Source organism: Epinephelus moara, chromosome 14, assembly GCF_006386435.1.
Source record: "Epinephelus moara isolate mb chromosome 14, YSFRI_EMoa_1.0, whole genome shotgun sequence".
Taxonomy (NCBI): Eukaryota; Metazoa; Chordata; class Actinopteri; order Perciformes; family Serranidae; genus Epinephelus; species Epinephelus moara.
The window spans coordinates 15506634-15530027 of NC_065519.1; the positions used below are offsets into that span (position 1 = coordinate 15506634).

Genomic DNA, 23394 nt, shown 5'->3' on the forward strand with positions numbered 1-23394 from the left:
GTAATGTCACGATCGTGGTTGTTCTTCTTGTAGCAAGTGATTCCACAGAAGCTGGATGGCTTTTACAGGATGAGTCTACACGCTGTGACAAAACACTCTTGATTTAAATCAGATTAATATCTACTGTTCTATCTGGTAAAATAGTTTGACTCCTACTTGTATGAACATAACACATTTTCAAATGATGATGTCATTATACTGTACCTTCCCTCTGTTGCCAGCTGTGAAGTCAGTTGCTTTGAGGGTGACTTCTGTTTTGACAGAGCTCCTCTGCAATCTCCCCGTGACACTGCTTGGCCTTTGCAAATGAATTGCTGTCCACACGGGCTGCCCGGTCAAACCGTCCAATCTCCCCGTGTGTATATTAGACTCCAGTAATGTGTTTCCATTATTAAACAATGCAAGGATAATTGTCTTTGGTGGCAATTAGCTAACAGGTTGGTTCAGTGCTATTGTCAGGCATATCCGTCATGCCCCCCTCCAGCCCCAGACTGCACTCCAGTGTGTGTGCATGTGTGTGTATTTGTGTGTTTTTGTCGCACTCCAGAGGGAGGGCGGGCAGGCACATTGCAAAGATCAATAGACTTCTATATAAGGGACATTACCCCCAACTGGGTGAGTGGCTTGCCTTTGCGTAGCACCATCGGGTTTTTTTTTATTCCCCTTCTCTGTCCCTTTGCATTTAAGAGACACAGGAATGGGACCTTTGGGACTGTGGAATATATGTACAATCACTAGTGCTGGATCAATACAGAGTTTTAAATTGTTTTCTGTCCCTTCCTTGTTTTGTTTTGCTCGCTTGTTGTTGCCCCCCCCACCCCCCCACCACCCGATGCTCCCCTCCCTTCTCACAAGCTACACACACCGCCACCACACCTCAACATGACGACACCACCAACAAGCTGCCTGCCTCCCCCCTCCTGCTCCTTGCAGCAAAAGTATTGGAGAGAGCATCAGTCAGGCAGAATGAAAGACTATCTGGTGGCGCTTGTAAATAAATCAATACATTCAAAGCAGTTTTATCACGTATTGAATATGATATCAACATCCATAATGCTCCTTGTCTCATGAAAACAGACTGGGCAGTAGGGGAGGAAAGGTCACATGAGTACTTTTACGCTGTTTATAGCCACTATTTTAAGATTACGGAAAGCTGCACTTAAATTTTTAGGACAAAATGCTGCATTCTGAACCAACTGAGACGGCCTCAGTGTATATGCCACAATTCCTCACAGCGTTGTTGGTTATTTGGCTGGGCAATAAATCGATATTATATCAATACTGGGATATTAGACCAGATATTGTCTTAGATTTTGGATATTGTAATATCATAAGTGTTGTCTGGTTTAAAGTGATGTAACTTTCTAAGCCTAGCAGAGTTATTTGGCTTTACCCACACATTATATCCACATTACAGATGCTTATTTATCAAAAATCTCATGTAAATATTTTGTGAAAGCACCAGTAGTCAACCCTACTAGGTATTTGGTCAATCATATTGTTATATTTGACTTTTTCCATATTGAGATATCCTTAATAGGGCTCATGAATGTGACGATTAAGTTTATAATGGACAAGTAAGGCACTGTACAACAACTTTGAATCTGATAACAATAAAACCAAAACACAACTAGGGCAGCAAAACGTGTATTTTCATCTGCAGTTGAATCTGCAGTCGTGATGTCATTGAATTATGTATTTTTCATGTATTCAAATTGGTTATAAAAATATTTATTATTTATTTTTTATTACCAAAGTCTCCTTTTTTCTGAAATTTCCATATTGAATGACAGGACTATGTTTCATGAAACTAAAGTGTATATATAATGACAATAAAATTAAGTTTGTCAATTAAGGTGAACTGAACCAAACTAAGCTTAAATTTCTTCTTAGTCAAAATACTTAAGTGATTCGCTTTAGAATTATATGAAATGAAAAATGTAGGAAAAAGCTCAACATTTAAAAGGCTGGAACTGGCAAATGTTGCTGGAATTACTGCGAGGATATTGTAGGTTTGACTGTTATTGCTCTCACGAAATATTTACACAGTGACATTTTTGATGAATAATCACCCATTATGTGGATATAATAACTCAATGGATAAAGACAAATAACAGAACAGTCTGATAAGTTAAGAAAATTACCTCACTTTATTGTAATGCAGCCTTTAAAACCAGGAAAAGACAACACTTATGATGATATCCAAAATCTAAGCTCATATCTAGTCTCATATGACAATGTCAATATAATATAGATATAATGTCCAGCCCTAATTGGTAAACTGAACTCAACGGACTAATATTCACTGAAGTTTTAATCCAAATAATGACGCAACTGATGCACCAACTGTACCGCAACAAAAATAATATTTTAAAACTGTTAAAAATGTTGACAAGAAAGACTTTTGGCATGGACGGATGTCATAAACTGGATTAAACCTGCATCATGTGCACACCAAATGATCTGTTAATGCTACACTTACATAGTAAACTGTCGTATCGTGATTCCAACTCTATGTCGGTACATCCTACCTTGTATTGCCTCGCATTGGGGGAGCTCCTGCTCTTTCTTTCCCCCCTCCTGCTATCTCTTCATCTTTCTCTCTATGCCTCCTCTGACAGGAGTTGATGTGCCTCTAGATTTAGACATACTTTTTTTGAGGAGGCAATTTTGCTAGCTATTTGACCTTTTCCATTTTCCCAAGGCCCAGCTCCAGATTAGATTGCTGCTCCATGTTTTGTAACTATGTGATTCGACCGCCTTTAAGATTTATTGTCACATTCCTTTACAGAAGCCTTGTACGCAAGGTTATAAATGTCCTGTGTTTGATGTTAACACTGTGAGAATGTTAGCGTCTACTATGATCCTCTGGTTCCTTGACAGAATTCATAATAGCTTCGGCGTTTTGCAGATCAGACGTGTTGATAACTGAATATTGTACTGCGTTCTATCCAGTAAAATCTCAACTTTCGTATCCACTGTGATTGTTATGGTTTCCTGTCTACAAGTGCGCCTCTCTTCTCTGTCTCACCTCTCCACCGTGGTGGAGCTGGTGTGTATATGCAGCCTTTTTTTTTCTTTTTTTTTTCAAATAATGAGAGCAAGGGCACTTCATTAGCAAGGAGGGAGGGAGGAAGGAGGTAAAGGCAGGATGAGTGTTTCTGTGCGTGTGTGTGTATGCATGCAAGGGGTGGGTGCAAGGGAGGTAAGCAGCAGCGTGGCACTTCACTTGACAAGTATACTAATTACTCCTTTTCAGCAGAGGAGCTCCAGTCAGCCTCTGCCACAGTCTAATGGCCTGACCCAGGAAGCCTCTCTCCATAGCAGAGCCTCCCCAGATCTGCTTTTCCTACCGCCACACACACACATAGACGTGCACACATACACACACACTGAAGCGTGGAGTCTCATCTCACCGCTATCAGGGAGAATCAGGTGGAAGCAGATCAGTTCTGCCCCAGTAACCTCTTCAGGGACTGGGCTCCTCCTGCACAGGAGATACCACCTCATATCATCAACTAGCACCTACACACCACCACAGATACTTAAAAAAAACATGTTTTTTCCCCTTCCTCTCATCTCCCCTTCTCTCTCTCTCTCTCTTTCCCATCTTCTGTTTTTTTTTTTTTTTTTTTTCAATACGGGAGGATAAATTTAAAAGGAGTAAATTGGAAAATCAAATGAGGGCTTTAGGCAGCCGCAGAGATTTGCAGAGCTGTCGGCCAGCGTCGCAGAGCCTCATCCATCATGTCCCACAAGTAGTCAATTCCTCTAGTATCTGTAAATGTTTTCAGATATTAGCCAATTTATATGCTCCGAGATTCATCATGGAAAATCAGCTTTAGCGGCGCACATTATCAGGACCTGTCTCTCCCTTGCTCCATGAAGTTTGATGAACGAGTGCCCCTCCACAGCTCAATGGCTTGTGCATGGGGAGTGTGGCGGGGGGGGGGTGTGTGTGGGCACATGGAGGAAATGGATAAGCGCGTCCCCCCCCTCTCCAACACACCCGTGGAAAAAAAAGTGGGTTTTTTAATTAATAAACAAACTTGCAGAGGAGCTCATCAGTGTCAGGGGCAATAACAATCGTCATCCGTTACTGTTTATTACGGTCCTCCCTCAACAAATGTTGCTATCTAATGAGGTTTCTCAACATTTTTTTGTGTTTGAGATAATGACTTTTTCACCCTCGTGTGGAGAGAAGAAGAGTAGTTACAAATGACTCGAGTATGCAATAAGAAATCAAGCCAAGGTTATGTTGCTGTTACCTAGCTTTATATAGTTTATCTTGTTTTGGAGTTGCATATGAAAACAGGCTTGTGATTTGTTTACACTGGTTGTTTTCTTTAGCAAATCCCAATGGAGGCGTAGCGTTTCACATCTATTATTCTCCTCCTCTCTTTTCTTTTTCTGCTCAGATGTTGACGGTGTGATATGGTGCCTTAGTCAGAATTTATACCAACATGGGACAATTACAGTAAATTTGGCGAATGTTTACAAGGTGCAAAGTCGTGCTGCAGGGCTTTGTTCTCTGTGTCTGGTGTTCCTCAGATTATGCTTTTTATTTTCCTGCACGTGTTTTATGTGTGCGTCTGTGTGTGTGCCTTGAGTGTGTGTATTTAAAGAGCATGGCGTCTGTGTGTGTGTGGCAGAGAGGAGCTCAGGGTGTCATAGAGGAGTGCTGCCGTGCAAGGCGGGGGCGTCTTTAATAAATGTATGCTGATGTTGGAGGCTGCAACGATGCGAGGGATGCAAGGGCCCTGTTGTTATTTACTGCTGTGTTTGTGCACAGCAGCGAATCCCGGGCCTGCAAATGGCATTACAGCCTGTGATGAATGAGCATTAGGGTAAACTCATTTTAAAAGCATCCTGATTTATTAGCGGCCCGGCCTTCCATTTTCATCAGGTCAATGCTTGGCTGAAATTCCACAATGTCAGCGCCAAGGTCACCTCTTTATGGCTATTTTTAACCCCATCGCTCAGAAAAGAGCAGGAGAAAGGGATCCTATCACTTATTATGGCCATCTACCAAAAATATCAGAGGGCTGGAGAGAGAGAGCAGGCTAGTCGTGGAAGTGTGTGTTATGTGAGAGACCAAAATGTGGTGGTGGTCAACCCCCAATTATGAGCGCTAGTAAGACAAGAGCTTTAATGGCCACCGTTTGCCTTCGGGGAGGTTTATTACACACTACTGTTTTGCAGAAGCAGCGTCAAATCTATAAAACGACCATTAGGAAGAGGGAAAAAATCAATCAAAATGCCATTAAAGTGGAATAAGTTGCCAATATTGCTGATGTGGTTGCGGGTCCTTTGATTTTCCTTCAGATTATTAGGCACAGTCGAGTAGTGACTTTGTTAAGGGAAACCAGTGTTGTTGGGGAGTAATATGTCTCCCGGCTTCATAAAGTTTGCTGCCTCATATTTCCCGCTTTATTGATTATCCATTATCATTTGTCATGAGGTGTCCTAACTCAAGGGGAAAATATAACCCTCTTTCTTCACCGCCGCCCGCACCGCACAGGAGCATGGTATGGATCTGCGTGTGAAGGTACCAATCTCTGAGAAAAATGAGCAAAGAAATAAAGCACAGCCCTGTGCCTCGCAGCTCTAAGAGGGAGTGCGAGGTTATGGGGTGGGCTGGGGGAGTACCGCGGCTGGGAGAGACTGAAACAGAGAGGAGGTAGTGAGGAGAAGAAAAAAAAATAAAGAGGTGGCAGAGAAAGATGGAGACAAAGAAGAAGAAACAGAGAGAGAGAGGAGGGAGCGCTGAATGGGCTTTGTTCTTCTTCCTCCCTCCTCCCTCTTTATTTCATCATAAGGTAGATGAGGGATCACAGCACTGTTTGTGCTCTCTGTGATAGTTTTCTCAAGGAGTAATGCCTATGAAAGAAATGCAAAGACAGGATTGAAAAGACGGGTCTTAAGGGCTTCTAAATGCTCCTCTAAGTGCATTTCTATTAATGAAATCCATTTAAGAGACGCTTGATGATCCAGTCAGCGTTTGTAAATGCACACCCTAGTCTTTTTCAATTGATCCTTTCCCAATGTCTAACTCCCTTTTTTGTCCATTTTTATAAATCTTAAAATAAGCCGTCTTGTTATTAACACTTATAAACCGTGCACACTTTATTAGATGAGCTCGGAGATCTCTGTGCAGCGTTGGTACAGTACAGGCGCCATCCATGCCTGAAATGCGAATAGAAACATTCCTTGTATTGTCTGCAATGCTGCAAGTCTGTCAGGACCATGTATCACTAAAATGGCGTGCCTCAACCATTTCGTCACACAATGATACAATCCATTTAATCCAAATCTTTTTAAGAAATGATTTAAGGAATTTTTTTTGTGCTGTTGCAGTACCAGCGAATCAATCCAGCGGGCTTTCCCTTCCTGATTTATAATGTTAGTAGAGCAAGAATGGGGATGAGAGATGCAGAATAGTCGGCGTTCATAACATAGATAAACTACATGGGGCTCCTGTGCTCTGGACTGAAACATTTATCTATAGAAAATCTGTATAGACACCAAGCAGCCATCTAATGGACTAGTGTGGAAATACTGCGCTAACAGTGGTGTGGTGAATTACAGTATGTCAAGCCTGTCTTTTGCCTGTATATTTCCAGAGTTTGCTCTCAATTCAGCGCAGCAATTAGACTATTTTTTTTAACATTTGTAAGTTGGACAAGCTGTGAAGTTTGACGCTATTTGCATACTAATATTTATTTATATATTTTTGTAATTGTTTCTCACCCTTTCTTGTCTGTCTGTCTTGTTCTCAGCCTCTAAAACAGTCCTCAACAGCATGCTCAAGGACCCGTCTTTAATTCCAGACCCAATCCTGGCCAATAACATCTACCAGGTAAGTGTTTTAACTTTTAAATTCGACCTGGAATATGACAGGAAAGCATTTAAATTGCTCACTTTTTTAAATTGCTTCAATTTAATTTGAAAAGTTTGTCGGATTTTGCCATGTAACAAATCTCCTGCTTAGGTATAGCAAGATTCTAAGTGTTATTGTACCACCTGGCTGACAGACGGCATCAGCCGCTCATGTTTGCTGATGAGGTCACGTGAGAGCCGGCGGTCATGCCTGCCAATCTGCCAGCATCTCCTGTGTTTTCCCCCTTTCCCCGCCACTGTACGGGGCTTCCTTTCCCTTCACCTCCCTTTACACCCACCCACCCTTTTTTTTTTCACACGCCATAATATTTCTTCCCCCTCTTTTCAGTGCACAATAAATGACTGCTGTTATGGACCGCTGGTAGACTGCATCAAACAGTATCCTATCCCATAAAATTTTAAGCCTGAAATTGACGAGGAGCTATTGAAGGGGATGAGATGTGTCTGGCTTCACCTGACATAAAAGTTCTGCTTCACAGAGGAAGTGTTTCATCCTGCCTGCCATCCCACTATCACCGGTGCAGCGGCTGGAAGGCGATGGAGGGAAGAGGAGGAGGAGAGGATGGGGCTGATCTAAATGCATCTCCATGTGCACACAGTGGATCAGACCCAATGTTCTATGATACAAGAAGAGAGAGATCATTCATAAGCCTCGCGGTGGTTAATGTGTTCTTTTGTTTGGTGTTTTATTTAACCCGGATGATTTGTTATTTTATGCTGACGCTGATTTTTAAAATAATTTTTAATTGGATCGCATTTAATTCAGATAATTCTTATGCTGATCAGCACCATGGAGAGTTCTGGGCACATCTGAACTATTAATTTCCATCGAACATTACTTTTATTTGTTCGTAATTCCCTTTCTTTGCCCATTACAAATACCTCCTCTTGCCTAACAGGGGTTTGGCCTTGACTGTAGGGGCAGAATGGGAGTCCAGGCTATTTAGGGGCAAGCAGCTGGGTAGCAGACCAACTATTTCCTGGGGGAGGAGACTTATTTGAATGAGTGTACATGGGTACATCTGTATGTTATTGTGTCTGCCCAAGCTTTCGTGTGTGGCGGTGGGGCTTGGCTGCTCTGTTCGTAGCCAGTCAACCCTGTCCCACCCACATCCCCCCTTTTTACCTTTCATTGGCCGTCTTCTCGTCAGTGTCAACTTAGAGTCAGTTACTCAACCACAGAGAGTTCATTATAACCGCCCCGCTACTATGTGCTTTGTAAGAGGTCCATCCTCACAAGAGAGGAATAGCCTTTAATGCATTTTTGATGTATGTGTATTAATTAGAGTCCATTTTGAGAGATTAGTGTTTGTTGAATGCAGCATAACAGGGTACAAACTTTTCTGTCTCTTGTGGGAGAAGCAAGTTTTGCATATATGTTCTCCAGCCTCTGTAGATGCAGGATTTTTTTTCCCATAGTAACAAGCAGCCTGCATCCTGATGCAAAATGGCATTTATTCTAAAAGCATTTTTCTTCAGAGATTTTAGAGGAATGAGCAGAGCAGCCAGTGCAGGCGCTCTATGCATTTTGCCAAATTGGCATTTGTTTCATCTTCCTCATTTAGGTAATGCACTTTGGAGATTTGTTGTGAAAGCAGATTAAGGTTGACCCGAGGACTCTGATTGGGCTCTGGCTGTACATCGGCAAGAAGAGAAGTGGCTTTCACTTTGCATTGTAAGCCAATAGTTGGGGAAAGCAGGTTCTTGAGTTAAACTGATGTCAAGCGTACACATGCACAGCTGGGGTTACCTCATGTCTGTGCATTTATTCCGTTACCACAGCAAATACGGTTTTATTTTCTGGTGTCCGTAGTAACTAATTTTACAGGTAAAAGGCCAGATTTTTTCCTGCAGAATTTTTATGAGCAACTTGTGTTCTCACAAGTACAACTTTCAAACTTTGTATGTAGTTTCATGTGGAGTTGTTTCGATACAAATGCCAGTATCGGAAATGCCTATGATACTGCCGAGAAAGCGGGATCAGATTTCGTTGATTATGTGAGTCTATACATCCATCCCGTTCCACTTAATTCAGTGGTTCCCAACTGGTCCAGCCACGGGGTCCAAATTTGTCCTTAGACATTAGTTCAAGGTCCACGCAGTTTAATATATTCAGTGTCATACTTAGGTTTGGCCATGTTGTCGAGGTAGTTTGCTGTCTCTGTCAAGTAGCTTTCAGGTATTCACTCACTCTGCAGCAGGAAATGGCACTTCAAAATATTCGCTTTGTGCCAGAAATTTGTTGTACTTCACAATAAAGTGTTTTTTTTTTTTTCAAAACTTGACACATTCGCGAATCACTTGAGGTCCACTCAGAATGGACCTGATCCACTTTTCAACCAGGACCCACCAGTTGGGAACCACTGACTTAATTCATGAACAAACTTTAAAGTAGTTGTACACCCGTATTAAACAGCAGTTTTCCTTGATATCAATTCTTCATTGTCGCTCTCAAACAGTAGCCTACACTGTGAGTTGTGTAGCCACTGGCAACTACTGCTTTAGAGCAGCCAGGAATTTATTTCTGGTAAACAGTGTAACGTTAGCCATTAGCAAAATGTCAGCAATTTGGCACTATTTTACACTGGAAAGTCCCACCAGTAAAAGGCAATGTGTATGGTATGCAAGGCTTTAGTTTTGAGAGATGGCACTGGTGTTGCTTATACTAAATTGTGGCGATTTTCGGTTTTTATGACCGACTGTCTTGTTAGATAATAATTCATTGTCTGTTTGTATTCGCTCATGTTTTACAAAGGGTTTAACCTGAGCCATGTTAGCATGATAGCAATCATTTCACACCCATACAAGGTTTGTTACATATAGCTGTTTATTCTGTTTAATGCAGTGGTATCAGATAGGTCCTCTGTATCGGTACTCATGTTATTCATGTATTCATGTTGCCCCTGTTGAAACCTCACCACCTAAACATCTGCAGTTGCTGTATGTTGGAATCCTTGACTCTCTATTCTCAGCGCTATTGGCCAAGAACATGAGGTGCTGCTCTGTGACAAACTGAAGGAGAGGAACCTGTCCTTTCTAGGTGAGCCATCTTTTCACCTTCTCATCACATTTCTGAAGTCAGTCTGGTCATGGCAGTGTCGCCTTTCTGGAAGTAGCAAAGGAAGACCTGGATGTGACTGATGCAGTGGATGTTATCTCTTATTGATTTGCTAACAACAAGGAGCTGTTATCAAATTTCCTCGGATGCTTATGCACCGGGGTACAATGAATAATTATAGAATGAAAGCTTCAGTGATATGTTTTAATGTTTTTGTTCAGGGTTTTTTTTGTCCAACATTGAATGAGAAAGCCAGTTTCTATCAGGGTGTCTGCAGGTACTTTAAATTTTTGTAAGTAGCCTTTAAAGTCATTTAATAGACTTAAATTTGAATTGTTGAGGTCTTAAATGCCACAAACATTTTATCTAATTTCATTTATCCATCTTTTACTTTCTATTTGTTAAATGAGTCAAGCTCTTCTGCGTCAAAGTCCACATTTTGATGGCACAAATCTTTAAAACTGCCACTAAACCAAATACAGTCTTAATATTTGCACTTACATAATGGTAAAATGTAGATTAACCTACCCATATTCCAACATAAAACCTACCCCTGCAGCATTTGAATAAGAAAAAGGTGATTTGTTCCAAAATCAGTCTTAAATTTGGTCAAAAATGATTTTGAAACTGTCATTTAAATAGCTTTAAATTTTATTGTTTGATACCTGTAGACACCCTGTCTACTTACATGAACATGAATGTTATGTTGGTACCAGTGAGAGGATATTTGACTGCAAAGACAGTTTTTCCAATAGGTAGTTTGGGCGATTTAAAGTTCAGAAAAAATAGAAGCTCCTCATATGCGATTGTAGTTTCTAATTTTTTAACCAGTTATATTTTTGTTCTCTTAACCTCCTCTACTTTCCTAACATTATTATCTAGTTCCAACAATATTAAATCAAGGTAGAGTGTCCAGGTGTGAAATTGTGAAACAGAATTTTTAACCCTCCCTTCCTCCCATCACCCCCATCCCATCATCATCCCCTAGGTCAAATGAGTGATGAAGGATAAAAGTCATTCCCACTGTCATTAAGACCATATCATTTATTTGAACCTGGAGTGCTGACCTTTCTCCAGAGCCGTACAGAGGACTGTTCTAAAACTGTCAGAGTTCGGGCGACACGAGGGCCACTGAGGCCGCCTCACCCCATCTGATAAATGGATTGGAAATAAGCTACCCAACAGCGGGGATGGCCCATTAATTTTAATCAAAGGTGATGTAAAAAAGGCGATCAGAGCCACATGACAATGTCAACAGCCCAGTAGGTATGAAAAGAGGCTTCCATCCCACTCCCACCACGTACACATCTACACCCACATTACCACACCCAGGATGCCCCTCTGTACCACAGGCCTCTGGCAGCCTCACTGACCTCACTCAGCTCTCTTTCTCCCCCCTTGGCTGATGCTACCTCCTCACCACCACTGACACCGCCACCCTCCATCTCTCCTCAATTCCCTTCCATGCCCCATTAGTTGAGCTTGGCTGGAGACAAAGAGGCAGGCCCTCGGAACTGAATGACCTGGTCAGCCTGAGATTTAATGGAGAAATCAGGTGTTGTAGGGATAATGGCCGAAGCGCACCAGAAGTCAAGGACAATGGCTGCGGCCTGCGCAGGCAGGGGTCAGGCTTACAGAGGCTATAATGCCAACCTTGTCCCTTTGCTGTATATTTTATAAAGCTCTGCCAAACTGCAAACTGGAGAGCAGCTCTGTAACTGGGCTTTACAGGTTTTTGTGCAACGACAGCGAATACGTGGCAGATGTAGTTAATGGTTTTACTGTGCTCGCTGTCCTCTACTGTTATTTCTTCTGCTTTGCTAACACTAAGGGGTTTTGTTCCCAGCACCTTTGTGAAGGCTTTTAGGTTACCTGCTTGTGATTGATGCAACAGAATTTGTTCTGTGAAGAGTAAAACTTACTGCAAAGAGTCAGACGTTAAAATTCTGCACTTTATTTCCTGTAGATGAGAACCAGTTGAGAACTATGGGCTACGACAAAACACCTGATATCATCCTGGAGGTTCCCATTGGTTAGTATATACATATATTATATAATAATATTTTATCTGACATACAGTATCTCCCTGATAACCGTAGCTTCCTTGTTTCATAAAGGATTATGAAGTTGTCAAAACATTGTCATGTGGACACCATCTTTTCTTTGATTTTTGTGAATGAGATAATGTCCCTTCTGGATCGTGCTTGTGTGGCTTTCCTGTGATTGGATTTCTGAATGTTGCTGTGTTTTTGTTTCTGTTAAGCTGTAGAGGGACACATTGTACACTGGATCGAGAGCAAAGCGTCATTTGGAGACGACCACAGTCACCGCACCTATCTAAACGAACAGTTCTGGAGCTACTGGAACAGGTAAGCCATCCCTTCCTATTCTCACCTCTTTGTATTCGCCTTTCATACGCTTATCTAAACCAACCACATAATGTTGCAACACCTATTCTCCCAGTTTCCATATTGTTTATAACTTCTCCTTTTTGACCACAAACCACAATCAGCTTTTCTCAGTATCACAAAGGCAGCTCATATCTCTGTCTAACAACGCTAACCACTTCCTCCCTGGCAAAGGCCACACTAACCCCACACTTCCATATGGTACATCTGCACATCACACTACTTCCACATCCACTCCTGTCACTGGAGCCTTTCACAGCCTGAAGGGTCTGCCTGGGAGCTTGATTGTTTTCCAGAGTACACACATTGTTTTTGAAGGGAAGCTGGGAAATGGGTGATTAATCCGTTGCATCTGTTGTCATGAGAACCTTTGGACAGGAACGGACCCTCATGGTACGACCTTGGGGGCCTGAGGTGTGTGTATGTGTATGCATATAAATGTGTGTGTTAGAATTGAATAAAATGCACAAGGACATACTTCATTGTCTCTTGAGAGAACATACTTCTTATCTAAATAATCGTGACACAGTCTACTCAAGCAAAACACCAACTTTATTTTAATTTTCCCTCACCACACTGAAAACATAATTCGTACAAGGGGGTTACACTATAGGCTTTGCCCCTTTCTATTTGGTAATTTTTACTTTAAAGGCGACCTTTTATATTTTCCTTAATTTTCTGTCAGATATATAATGTCACAATGTCCGATGTTCACATTAAACGTAGCCAAAATTTCAAACAATTAGGTAAACGTATGTAGAAGTAATCTCTGCAAGCCAAAACCTCAGGCTCCAGCCCATTCTGAATGCTCTGTTTCCAACTGTTTTTTCCACTTTTAGACAAGCTGACATCAGCTTGTGACAGATTTCTGTATGCTGTCATCTACTCCAGGCACGCTACTGCAAGTGTTCACATTACGTAGCCTATACTGCCATATGAAGCTAAATGCTAATGTCAGAGAAACATGTAAGCTTGGTTTGCAATGTTTTTAATTTCTCCGATTTCAGATCATATTCCTGCTGGAGCATGTCTGGTTGTGTTTAGAAAGTTTCACTGGTTATTTTTAACAGGAGAAAGTACTGCTAGTACACTGCTGCATGTAGCTAATGCTAATGTCAGGGAAACGTGTAATCAGAAGCGGAAATGCAGACCAATCAGAGCAGATTGGGCTTTTTTAAGGCACTTAAATGGAGTGTTTTAGACAGAGGGTGTTACAGGTGTTCCAGCAAAGACAGTGTGAGGAAAACAGTGCTTTAAAACATGAAAGCATGTAAACATGTTCTAGTAGAAACCCGAAATACAAGGCTGAAAATGTCCTATAGTGTCCCAGCTATTGAATAAATTAAACAGATCTTTCCCTGTAAATGCTAGCAAAAACTATCAGCTATTTGCATCTGTCATGCAAAGTGTCATCAGCCTCTATCCAAATAATTTAGCACAATACTCAGTATTATCCAGGCTTAATTTTAAACCTACGAAATCTGAGTACGGATCTCTTACACATGGTCTTCACATCCCCTGCCTCCCTTGGCACGGGGTTCCAGTCACCGAGCTGAAAAGTCGCCCACACCGCCTCCGTTCACCTGGCTGTGGCCCCGGCCCCCCTCAGCCGTGACAGCCAGCTGACATGTTGTGACACGGTGCTAGAGCGCCAGGAGGTTCCAGACCCCAGGCACAGCCGGACACTCGCTTTCTGTCTTTGTTTTTGTTTTCTCGGTGCGTGTGCAGCGCCAGATCAGGATCAGATTTCTGGATCTGTCAAAACCACAACACAGAAAGAGAAGCGGTTTATCATGAATTAATTTATGTATGGTTTTGTGTGCATTGCAAAACATGAATTTATATTAGGGTTCCTGATGTAGTTGACAGATCTTAGTTGGTAATACAGTTTTTTTTTTCCAATGATAATCCCTTAATTCTTAAGAGTTCCAGGGAGACTCCCATATATCCTTCAAATAATGTCAAATAAATCCGTATTTTAAGCAGTAACTTCTAAAAGACGGTTTTTGAAAATATAAAGACTGAAAAAGTAAAGGAAATGAAAATAATGGCTCCACATTTAGAAAATGTTACCCTTTCCTATAGATGACTGACCCACTGATTTGACGCAGAAGCTGCCAGCGGAGCAATCGTTTGATTTTAAGGGAAGATGACTCATCCAATATCATTGAGCAGTTAAAATGCGGGAGATGAGGTCAAGGTCATAATCAATGGTGTGTTTTATTTTCTCAGAGTAACATAGTTTTATTTGGAAATGGCCTGCTTCCAGAGGAAAAAGCTCTGACAATTTTTTTTTTAACTGTTGTTGACGTCAGGAACTAAAAGTCACTGAGGTGTGAATTTAAAAAGGGCCGATCTTTGATGGTTACTATCTTTGATGGGCCTCATTAAATACCACTAAGAAAGTTGGTGACAATAAAAGGCTTTGCTTAAGCTCCAGAGCATTCCCAGACCATGTTTAATGAGAGAGTACTTAAATGATTGCCGTCTCAGTCACTCAAACTTAAAATAATGCAGTAAATATAGGAAGAGAGCTCATTTGATGAGCATGACATGAAGATCAGATGTCTCTGTAAATATTTCCCTGTGTAAGTCAGTGTTTGTTCTTAGTTTGGATTAAAGGAAGAGGTATTATTCTGTCTTTGGTCTTCCACTTTGGTACTCAGGGCATTGGTTTACAGTAGGGTGAAATATCAGAATACTAACAGGCTGATTGGATGGTTAGAGTAAGTCTGAGCCTTACATATTTGCCCACGGGTGTCTTTCATTGATATTCACTGGGGCGGCCTTGTCCAAGTGTATTAAGGAACTGACAAAGTAGATCCCGTCATGTCAGCCAGCAGCCCGGTCAGATAAACATTGTTGTGTCAAAAAAAAAGAAAAAAAAATGTCAGTCCCTTCAGACCCTACCTTTCCCAGCACCCTTGTAATTTTTAATTGACATTTACTGCTGACATTTGAAAATGTGCCTCATCTTTCTCTCATTGTTAGACCTTATGCATTATCGTCTGAGGTAACCGTGTGTGTGCGCACATGTGCGTGTTTGTGTGTGTTAGCAGTGAATTTGGGGTCAGCGCTTTGTAGTCAAAAACATAAACCAATAGAGAAATAGGGTACAAGAGAGTGATGGGGTGACATCATCCTCCTTTCACTTCTCATTAGTTGGTTGCAGTTGATGAGACGGGCCCTGAAGGGCTGATGTTTAGGGTGTTTGTCCATTCCTTCATTCCTCAAACTCAGATTTCAGTGCTTGACTCCAAACCTTTCGGTTTTCTTCTTTGACCGCCCTTGGAATCGCACAGCAGTGTTTGTAATTACTTCATTGCCCCTGATTGACATTTCCAGTGATTTGCTTATTTTTCATGAATTCCCTCTTTACTTTAACTGAGCTGCTTCACCCATTGCTTGTGTTAATTGTTCTCGGTTTGCCCTGAAGCATTGCAGAGTGAGCTATGGGGACATGTTTTTGTAGACGGAAAGAAAAAACATAACTAATTTTCCCTCCAAAGCCCTCACCAACTGCATTTATCATCCAAACAATAGTCTTGCCAACACACTAACCCCATAATGAACCCCTCTTCAGTGGAGTGAGGGGTAATGACGCTTCACCTACAATGCTCCCAAGAAAAAAGATAAAAAAGGGGGGGGAAATGGAGAGAAAAACGGTCTTCTTGCAGAATCAAACGGCGTGTTCAGGCCCAGTGCCTGGATGAGATGGCGAAGCAGCAGCTATTGGTGTCTTCCAGCCATCAATCTTAGCTGGTGGCGTTCCAGAGCCAGCGAGCCCTCTGCTCTGACGGATGTTCAGATAATTGAGTTATCCATCTCGCCCAACTATCAGAGTTGCATAAAAATTATTCACCTGCTGGTGAATATTAAACACATAATGAGCCTCTTGTGTGTTTTAGGAGAAGTGGGTAAGGTTAAACACAGCATGTAATGAAATATGGACCCTTGTGTGGTGCCACCTTAACTGCCCCTCCTTGATTATGGTGTACTTAAATCAATTATGGTTGGCAAAGTTCCTTCCATAACTCTCCGAGCAGCAACTGAAGTTCTGCCCTTGTATTTGTCTGATTAGTGTAGCTTATCAAACACTTAAAGGTAATATGTGAAGCAATTAACATGTATTATTGGCTTTGTATCATCAATGTGTTAACAGATTGTGATGTAGCTAAAAAAAAACTGAGACCTTCCCCTGACTTTTTCAGTTGCCTGTAACAGCCTGTGGACTGATTTCTATGCTAAGGACTCGGGACAATAGACTGTATAAAAGAAGTGGACGTAGCCCATTGGTTTATTAACAACTGTTTCGAAGCCTTAAGTTTGGCAATTTGGACATCGCCAACTTGACATTACCAGTTGGGGAGGAGCAATGAGGACACTGTCGTGATAGTGTCTTACCATCACAAGGTAGTCATTCCATAAAGCACACCCTGCTTTATCATCTAGTTGACTCTAAATTGGGCCATAATTTACAAAATAAAAATAATCCTGTATCGAAGAAGACTTGAAACTAGTGATTGAGACCATGCACTCATTAGGAAAATGTCTACCAAGGTAATAAATCAAGCGAGAAGAAGGGTCGTTTCTTCGTAGACTCACATACAGTACAGTTGGGCTTCTTTTTGCAATCAGTTGAGTTGCCCCTGCTGGCCATTAGAAATAATGCGGGTTTGAGGCACTTCCGCATTGGCTTCACTTTTCTGGAGGATAACCACTTGCTCGGGACAGTTTTGCTGGGAAAATTCAAAGGATGTCACACTTGTTCACACTTCTAAGACCCTTGCCTTCCCTCAGCTCGCCTTTAACGCCAACAGAGTACAGCATCAGCTATCGTTAGCTTAGAAATGAAGTCCGCTAACGTCCAACAAGTGTTACCCACCACAACACAGAATCCAACGTAAGTCCACATAAGCAGAAAAAGTGAAGATTGTCTGGCTAAACGGACATGTAGCCAACATTGGAGAGGAAACTAGGGTCAATACCAGCAGGGGCATTCGATTTGTTGAGGGACCTTCGTTTGGTTCTGGGATCAAAATGAACCCCAAGCTGGCTTTCATACTTATATCATCTATCAACATGATGCCAGTAGATAACGTTTAGTCTCATGTAAGTCACCCCATTGTTCTGGCCTATGCCCAGGACGCTCACTTGCGTCTACGAGGTGCAGGCTTGGCGCAAGCAACAGGATGCTAAGTGCAGTTCACTTAATGGCCACTAGTGTCATTAATAACAAGGATTCTCTGCAAATTACACATACAGTAGTACCTTTAATCTTGTATACATTCAGATAATATTTTTTCTGACATCGTGAATATTTGTGCACATAAATAACTGTGATTGATTTATGTAGAAATGCAGATTTTGGTTTTCGTCATTGTTTTTTGCAGATTTCGACCATGCAACTGTAACGGCCCCTGCTAGGTTTAGTTACTTAACATGTCGTTGTCAGTCTTTGGCGTTCTTTGTAAAGGCTGTGAATCTGGAATGGAGAACAAAAGACGCCAGAGAAGTTTTGATAAATAGATGGATCAATAAATAGATCAATGATTGGTCCTCATTGTCAGGAGAGAGTGTGTCACACAGCTTGTACGAAATATAGTAAGACAAAAATCAATCAAAACATTAACACCACAGCCCTTCACATCAAAGCTTCGTCACACAGCACACATCTGACAAAAATGGCTGCAAGGGTTCCTCTTAAATTAATATTATGTTTATTTGTCTCGTCTTTGCTTGTTTCACTGTGTCACGGCATCTCCTCTCTGAGAGTCCACTCATTATTAATTTGTCAGATTATGAGGGATCTTCGTGGCCCTTAATAGCCCTCCATGCAGCAGTTGTGTATCAAGAAAGGATCGATAGAGTAAATCAGAATATACTGTTTACCACAAAATAGCTTTTAGCAACAACACTACTTTGCACTGTAGTAGAGCCGATATTAAAAGGGTAAATGTAGAGTTAAATAAATGGATTCATAGCCTGTTCTTCTCTTTGCCGTTTCCTATTTTCCCTCCCCCATTCCACCCACTCCAATACAATGGACAGCCTGTGTGGAAATGAGCATGGACACCAGCGTGCCCGCCCCCCCCAAAAGCAAATCAGCTGTGAGATTCGTAAACTGCAAATGTGTCAGAGTTGAAAATGTTAGCACTCTTAATGGAGGCTTGAAAAGGTTAGATCTGATAAAAAGCTGTCAGCCGTCCACAAAAAATGATTTATAGCAATATAATGGGACAGTATGCCTCATTTCTCCCTCATATGAAATGGGGGTTAAGACTTTTGGGTTTGCCATTATACATCATCTGGCTTGACCACTTGGAAATTTGTTGAGACTCGAATGCACGCACATGCATTATGTTTCATCCGGCTCTTTTGTTTAAGTCATTTTGAAAGTCATGTCCCGTTGTAATGTGGATAATTTATGTCCTCCCATAATTACAAGCAGAAGATTCTCATGCTCCAAAAGTGCATATCGATCTCCATCCGAATGTGCTTTGCGCAAATGAGATTAGTGCTTGTCCTTTGTTGCAACACTTTTTTTGACGCACATAATGGAAGCAAAACTACAATTAATGAGGAAGTCGTAATTCTGAAGACTCTCACCAGACTGTTCCTACAACATCACTAATCTGCTCGCTGACACGTTGGCTAATGAATAGACAAAAATCTGATTTATGTGATGTTTTATATTAGTTGACACAGCTGCAATTAGACATCTTGAGTTCTTTGTGAACTTTTTCCAATTATATCTGGAACTGTACGCTGTGGATTCTACAGCTGAAATTGCACGGTAATGCCGTTGTATTCTCAGAACCGTCAATCCGTTTTGCGACATCAAATTAATTTTTTGATTCAAGATATTGTACATTGCCATCTTTTTTTAATTGACATGTCCATCATTTTTTTGTTGAACTTTCCCAAAGCAGTAACGGCAGGAATGCTTAATTAATGACAGTGTTGTAGAAAACCCTTTATCTTTAAACAGGGTTCTTGTGTGCCTTCATTCTTAGATGTGCAGATAGTTTGCTTTTACGCAATATAAGTATAGGCATTGTTTTATATTTAGAAATGCTTGCATGTGTATGTAGTGCATTTAATGCAATAGCAGCACAAGAGTCATATAAGCAGCAGCAGCAGCAGTAGCAGGAGGGCCATCATAGAGCCAGAGCAGATAGAGGATGTCACCTGAGAGAGGGCGCCCACAGGCCGTGGCGGCTGCTGATCCAATGAGGCTGGACATTACAGGGCCATCCCCGAGGACAGGTACTGGCGCTTCTGGGGTGACAATGTGACACCTCCAAGACCTGTACCCTGCCATACTTTACCTCACCTTCCTGTCAGAGACGTGCACAACAAAGAAAGGAGGGAAATAAAACCTCCATTGCAATAGTGGCTTTTAAAGAATAAATGATTTTCAGTAGAGTCATAGGAACCTAATATGAGCAGTGTGTTTAGCTTCTTATGGAAGCCTTTTTGTTGTGATGTTGACGAGGTGGCTGTTCATGTTTACAGGATTTTAAGGTTGTAGACTTTTAATGTACTTAATATGCATGGGAAATTGTAGTTAGAGTTTAATTTCCTTGTCTTTTTTTTTGCACAAATATCAGTTTTCCTGGCAAAGCGCAAGCGCCTCTGACATTGCCTTCCTCCTATTTATAGTTATGGATACCCCATGCAGCGCAGGAACGTGGCCTCTTTTATTGTTTCCTTTGTTATGACATCCTCCTCGTCGAATATTCCACAGCTAGAAAAATAGCTATCCACAATGGTGGTTCCTTTAGGGCTTTGCAAGTGTTTGTTTTAGGGCACATCGGCACACAGAAGTGCAGTGCTGGCCCCCAAAGCACAAGCAACTTGGAATATTAATGGCAAATGACAAGTCGGCTCTGATGCTTCAAGGATTTCATGCTTTTAAGGATGCACATTTGGGTGCATTGTTTAAGGCGTCTGGGGTGTAATCCGCACTCTCAGGTCTCCAGCAGCCTCAGGATTTAGCTCTGGTTAAGCCTCCATGTCTCCTATTTATTTTTGTAGGGTTGTATGTGTGCATTATCCAAATTTGTCATTTACCATTGAGTGTGAGAGCAGCTTTGACACGGCCGCTGTGTGTATAAACGAGGAGCGGGACAGAAAGCGGCACCCCGGCGATACATATCCCTCCTCCTGTCTTTCTGCTTGCCTGTGACACTGCGAGACGGAGAAGAAAGCCCCGAGTGAAATGAGGTGCAAGCATGTCTGCTCCATGAATTCCTGTTTTGCCATGGAACTTTTTTAAAAGATTAACGTACATTTTTTGTCAGCTTTCACGATGTATGTCATCAGACTTGCAGAGATGCACGTGTTTTTTTTTCCCCCCGCTCATTTTCTCGGCCACGCTGCCTTTTTCCCCCCTTCGTATTTTTCCTCTGCAGTGACCTTCTGGGTTTCATTCCAGGAAGAAGTCAGCAGCATTTGTCAAAAGCCCAGAGAGTGGTGGGCAAAGATTGGAACGGCTCTTTGTACAACTCAATCAAACAGGAGAATTTTGATGGATGCCCAACACACAAAAGACACTTTACATTCAATGTGATGCAAAACTTGCAGTGACATTTTCTATAGTGTAGACAAATAGATTTTGTTTTGTGTGCACACTTTTTGCCGCTGGATATCTTTACACCTGTAGAAAGTTGCAGAGAGATAACGGGGGAAATAGGAAGATAATTAAAGGGACGTCTGTTATCATACAAAGGTTGCGCTCCAGTATTTTGCTGAATCGATTAGAGAGGCTTAAAGTACTTTAATAGGATTTTTATAGCTGCATTCTCTCCCCACATAAATCCACATCGACATAAAGCTACAACACAAATATTCAACACTTTTGAGGATCTTTGGTTCGTGAGGCCTGTTTAAGTATTTCATTTCATGCACCTCCACAGCTGCTTCAAAAGCATCTTAACACTGCCCAACTTAAGGGCTTAATTGTGTCTTAACCTCTCAGTTGAGCAGGATGAAGGAGGCCAGGAGTCATCAGATGATGTCCTACGAAGGCCTAAGGAGAGCACTGGACCATGAGTCCTGTGGCATGTCCCAGGGAATGAATTCAACCAAGACAAGCGCTGAAAAAAATAACTATTAAATATATTCTTTACTGGTTAAAAAAAATAAATAAATCCCAGTTGAATGGAAACAATCTGGTCTTTTGTTCTTCTATTATCCAATATTGCCCTGGCATTTTGTTTTAAGGAATGGCATTTGGTATGGAGAAAGAGGGCTTTTATTTTTTCCATGGTTCACATGAATACAAGAGGAATGCATATTTTAGTTCTGGATGTGCGATTTCATGACATGGCAAGTGTTTAACAGCTTTTTGGGGGGGATTAAGATTTTCTTTTTATCTGATTTATTGATTTCGTTGGGTTGACTTGTGTCTCTGCAAGTCACATTGCTTCCATGCGTGGTATAGGTTACTTGCGCTCATTTAAAAAGCACACGTCAAGATTTAATTGAATCATTTAAGAGCCTCTCTGGTTTAAATCAGCGTTGTTTTACATGCCCCCAAATTAACGGTTCAGTTTAGCCAGTTTATCTTTGCTGTAATTTATAGCTTGCTCTGCATTGTCTTGTGTACTTCTCAGCACAAAAACAGTAAACACTCTTTCTATTTTAAAGCCAAAAATAAATATAATATTTTTCACCAAATGACAGCTAAGGAAACAATGCTTCATATTTCTGCCTTTGTGTTTAAAGAGCAGCTCTGTGTGTACCAGATAATGTGCTGGTACTCGCGGTCCGTGGAGGCCCATCAGTCACTGTGTGGAGCTGGTCGCTTGTGATAAGTGGTTCCTTATAGATAATCTAGACAGTGGGCTTCTTTTTATAGGCCCACTGTCCCTCACATAACCTTGTTTTTTTGTTTTTTTCCTTGTACCACCCATGCTCATTTTTGTTCTTTTCCCATTGATTCCACCTCTTGTTTATCCTCTCTGTACATTTAAATCTAGTATTGTATTTCCCAACAAGTACTGATTGAATTTCTGTGTAAACAATCTGGAGCAAATATATTACCAGTAGAAATGTAGACATACATACAGTACATGTGCGCACACTTGTGATACTGTAGTTTCCAGAGTAGTATCCTCTGTTCGACCTTTGTGTGTATTGACTGTAGAAAGATCCTGATGAAAATGGTGTGGTGATTTATACTGACAACAAAGCCTTTGATATCTTGAACCAAGATGGCAAAGTTCTCCTCATTTTACCTGAACTTTTATTGGGGAATTGTAACTGTAAATACGTTGAGATATTTTCAAGCACTGGTTCCCAACCTGGGGGTTCTGGCCCCTGCTAGGGGTCACTAAACCTTCACAAGGGGGTCACAAGGCCTTCTTGAATTAAAGGGGCGTAAGACAACTTTAAAGACATATACAGTTGGCCTAAATCTCAGTATTCCATTAAATTCTATGAAGAAAACTAGACGAAAGTGGTGCATCTAGAGTTTAGATTATTCAACTTTAGTAAGATTATTTAAAACAACCAGAGAACTAATAAAACAATGGCCAAGCGTCAAGCAGAAGAAAACACTGAATTTGTCAAAAACAAAGCCTGTTAATTGTTAAAAAATTAAAGAAATACAAACAGAGAATCGTATAAAAAGTTTCTAAAAAAAACTGGGGGGAAATTTTCTGTCCGTGGCCCAGCTAAGAAGTTTTACAAACACTGGCAGCCTCTTATCTCCCACTTCAAAACAATGCAGTCTATTAGATCTATTAGACTAGAGTATTGGAAGTATGACCAATATTGGTGCATTTATTGTGTAGACACAACTATGTGTGGATATGTAACAGTGTGGGTACATATATTTTGGACTGTGATCTTGTAGGATGCAGACAAGGTTAGGTTGGCATGTTGATCTTGTGTCTTACCAGCTGACTTTTATTTTTTATTTTATTAATATTTCTTTATTTATTTCATGTATTTCTTTAACTATTTATATTAAATTAGTTGCACACCTACTTGTATGTTATTTAATCATTTTTATTTATT

The 23394-nt window shown here is 41.2% G+C and overlaps 1 protein-coding gene across 1 annotated transcript in view; it reads left to right on the top strand.

Annotated features, from left to right (window-relative positions):
* cdin1 (CDAN1 interacting nuclease 1) overlaps positions 1–23394 on the top strand; it is a 65598-nt gene that overhangs the window by 19768 nt on the left and 22436 nt on the right. Inside the window, exons 8-12 of the mRNA XM_050062536.1 lie at positions 6780–6859; positions 7229–7278; positions 9873–9940; positions 11925–11990; positions 12222–12327. Coding sequence (XP_049918493.1) covers positions 6780–6859; positions 7229–7278; positions 9873–9940; positions 11925–11990; positions 12222–12327 — 370 coding nt within the window. The remainder of the gene's footprint in view (positions 1–6779; positions 6860–7228; positions 7279–9872; positions 9941–11924; positions 11991–12221; positions 12328–23394) is intronic.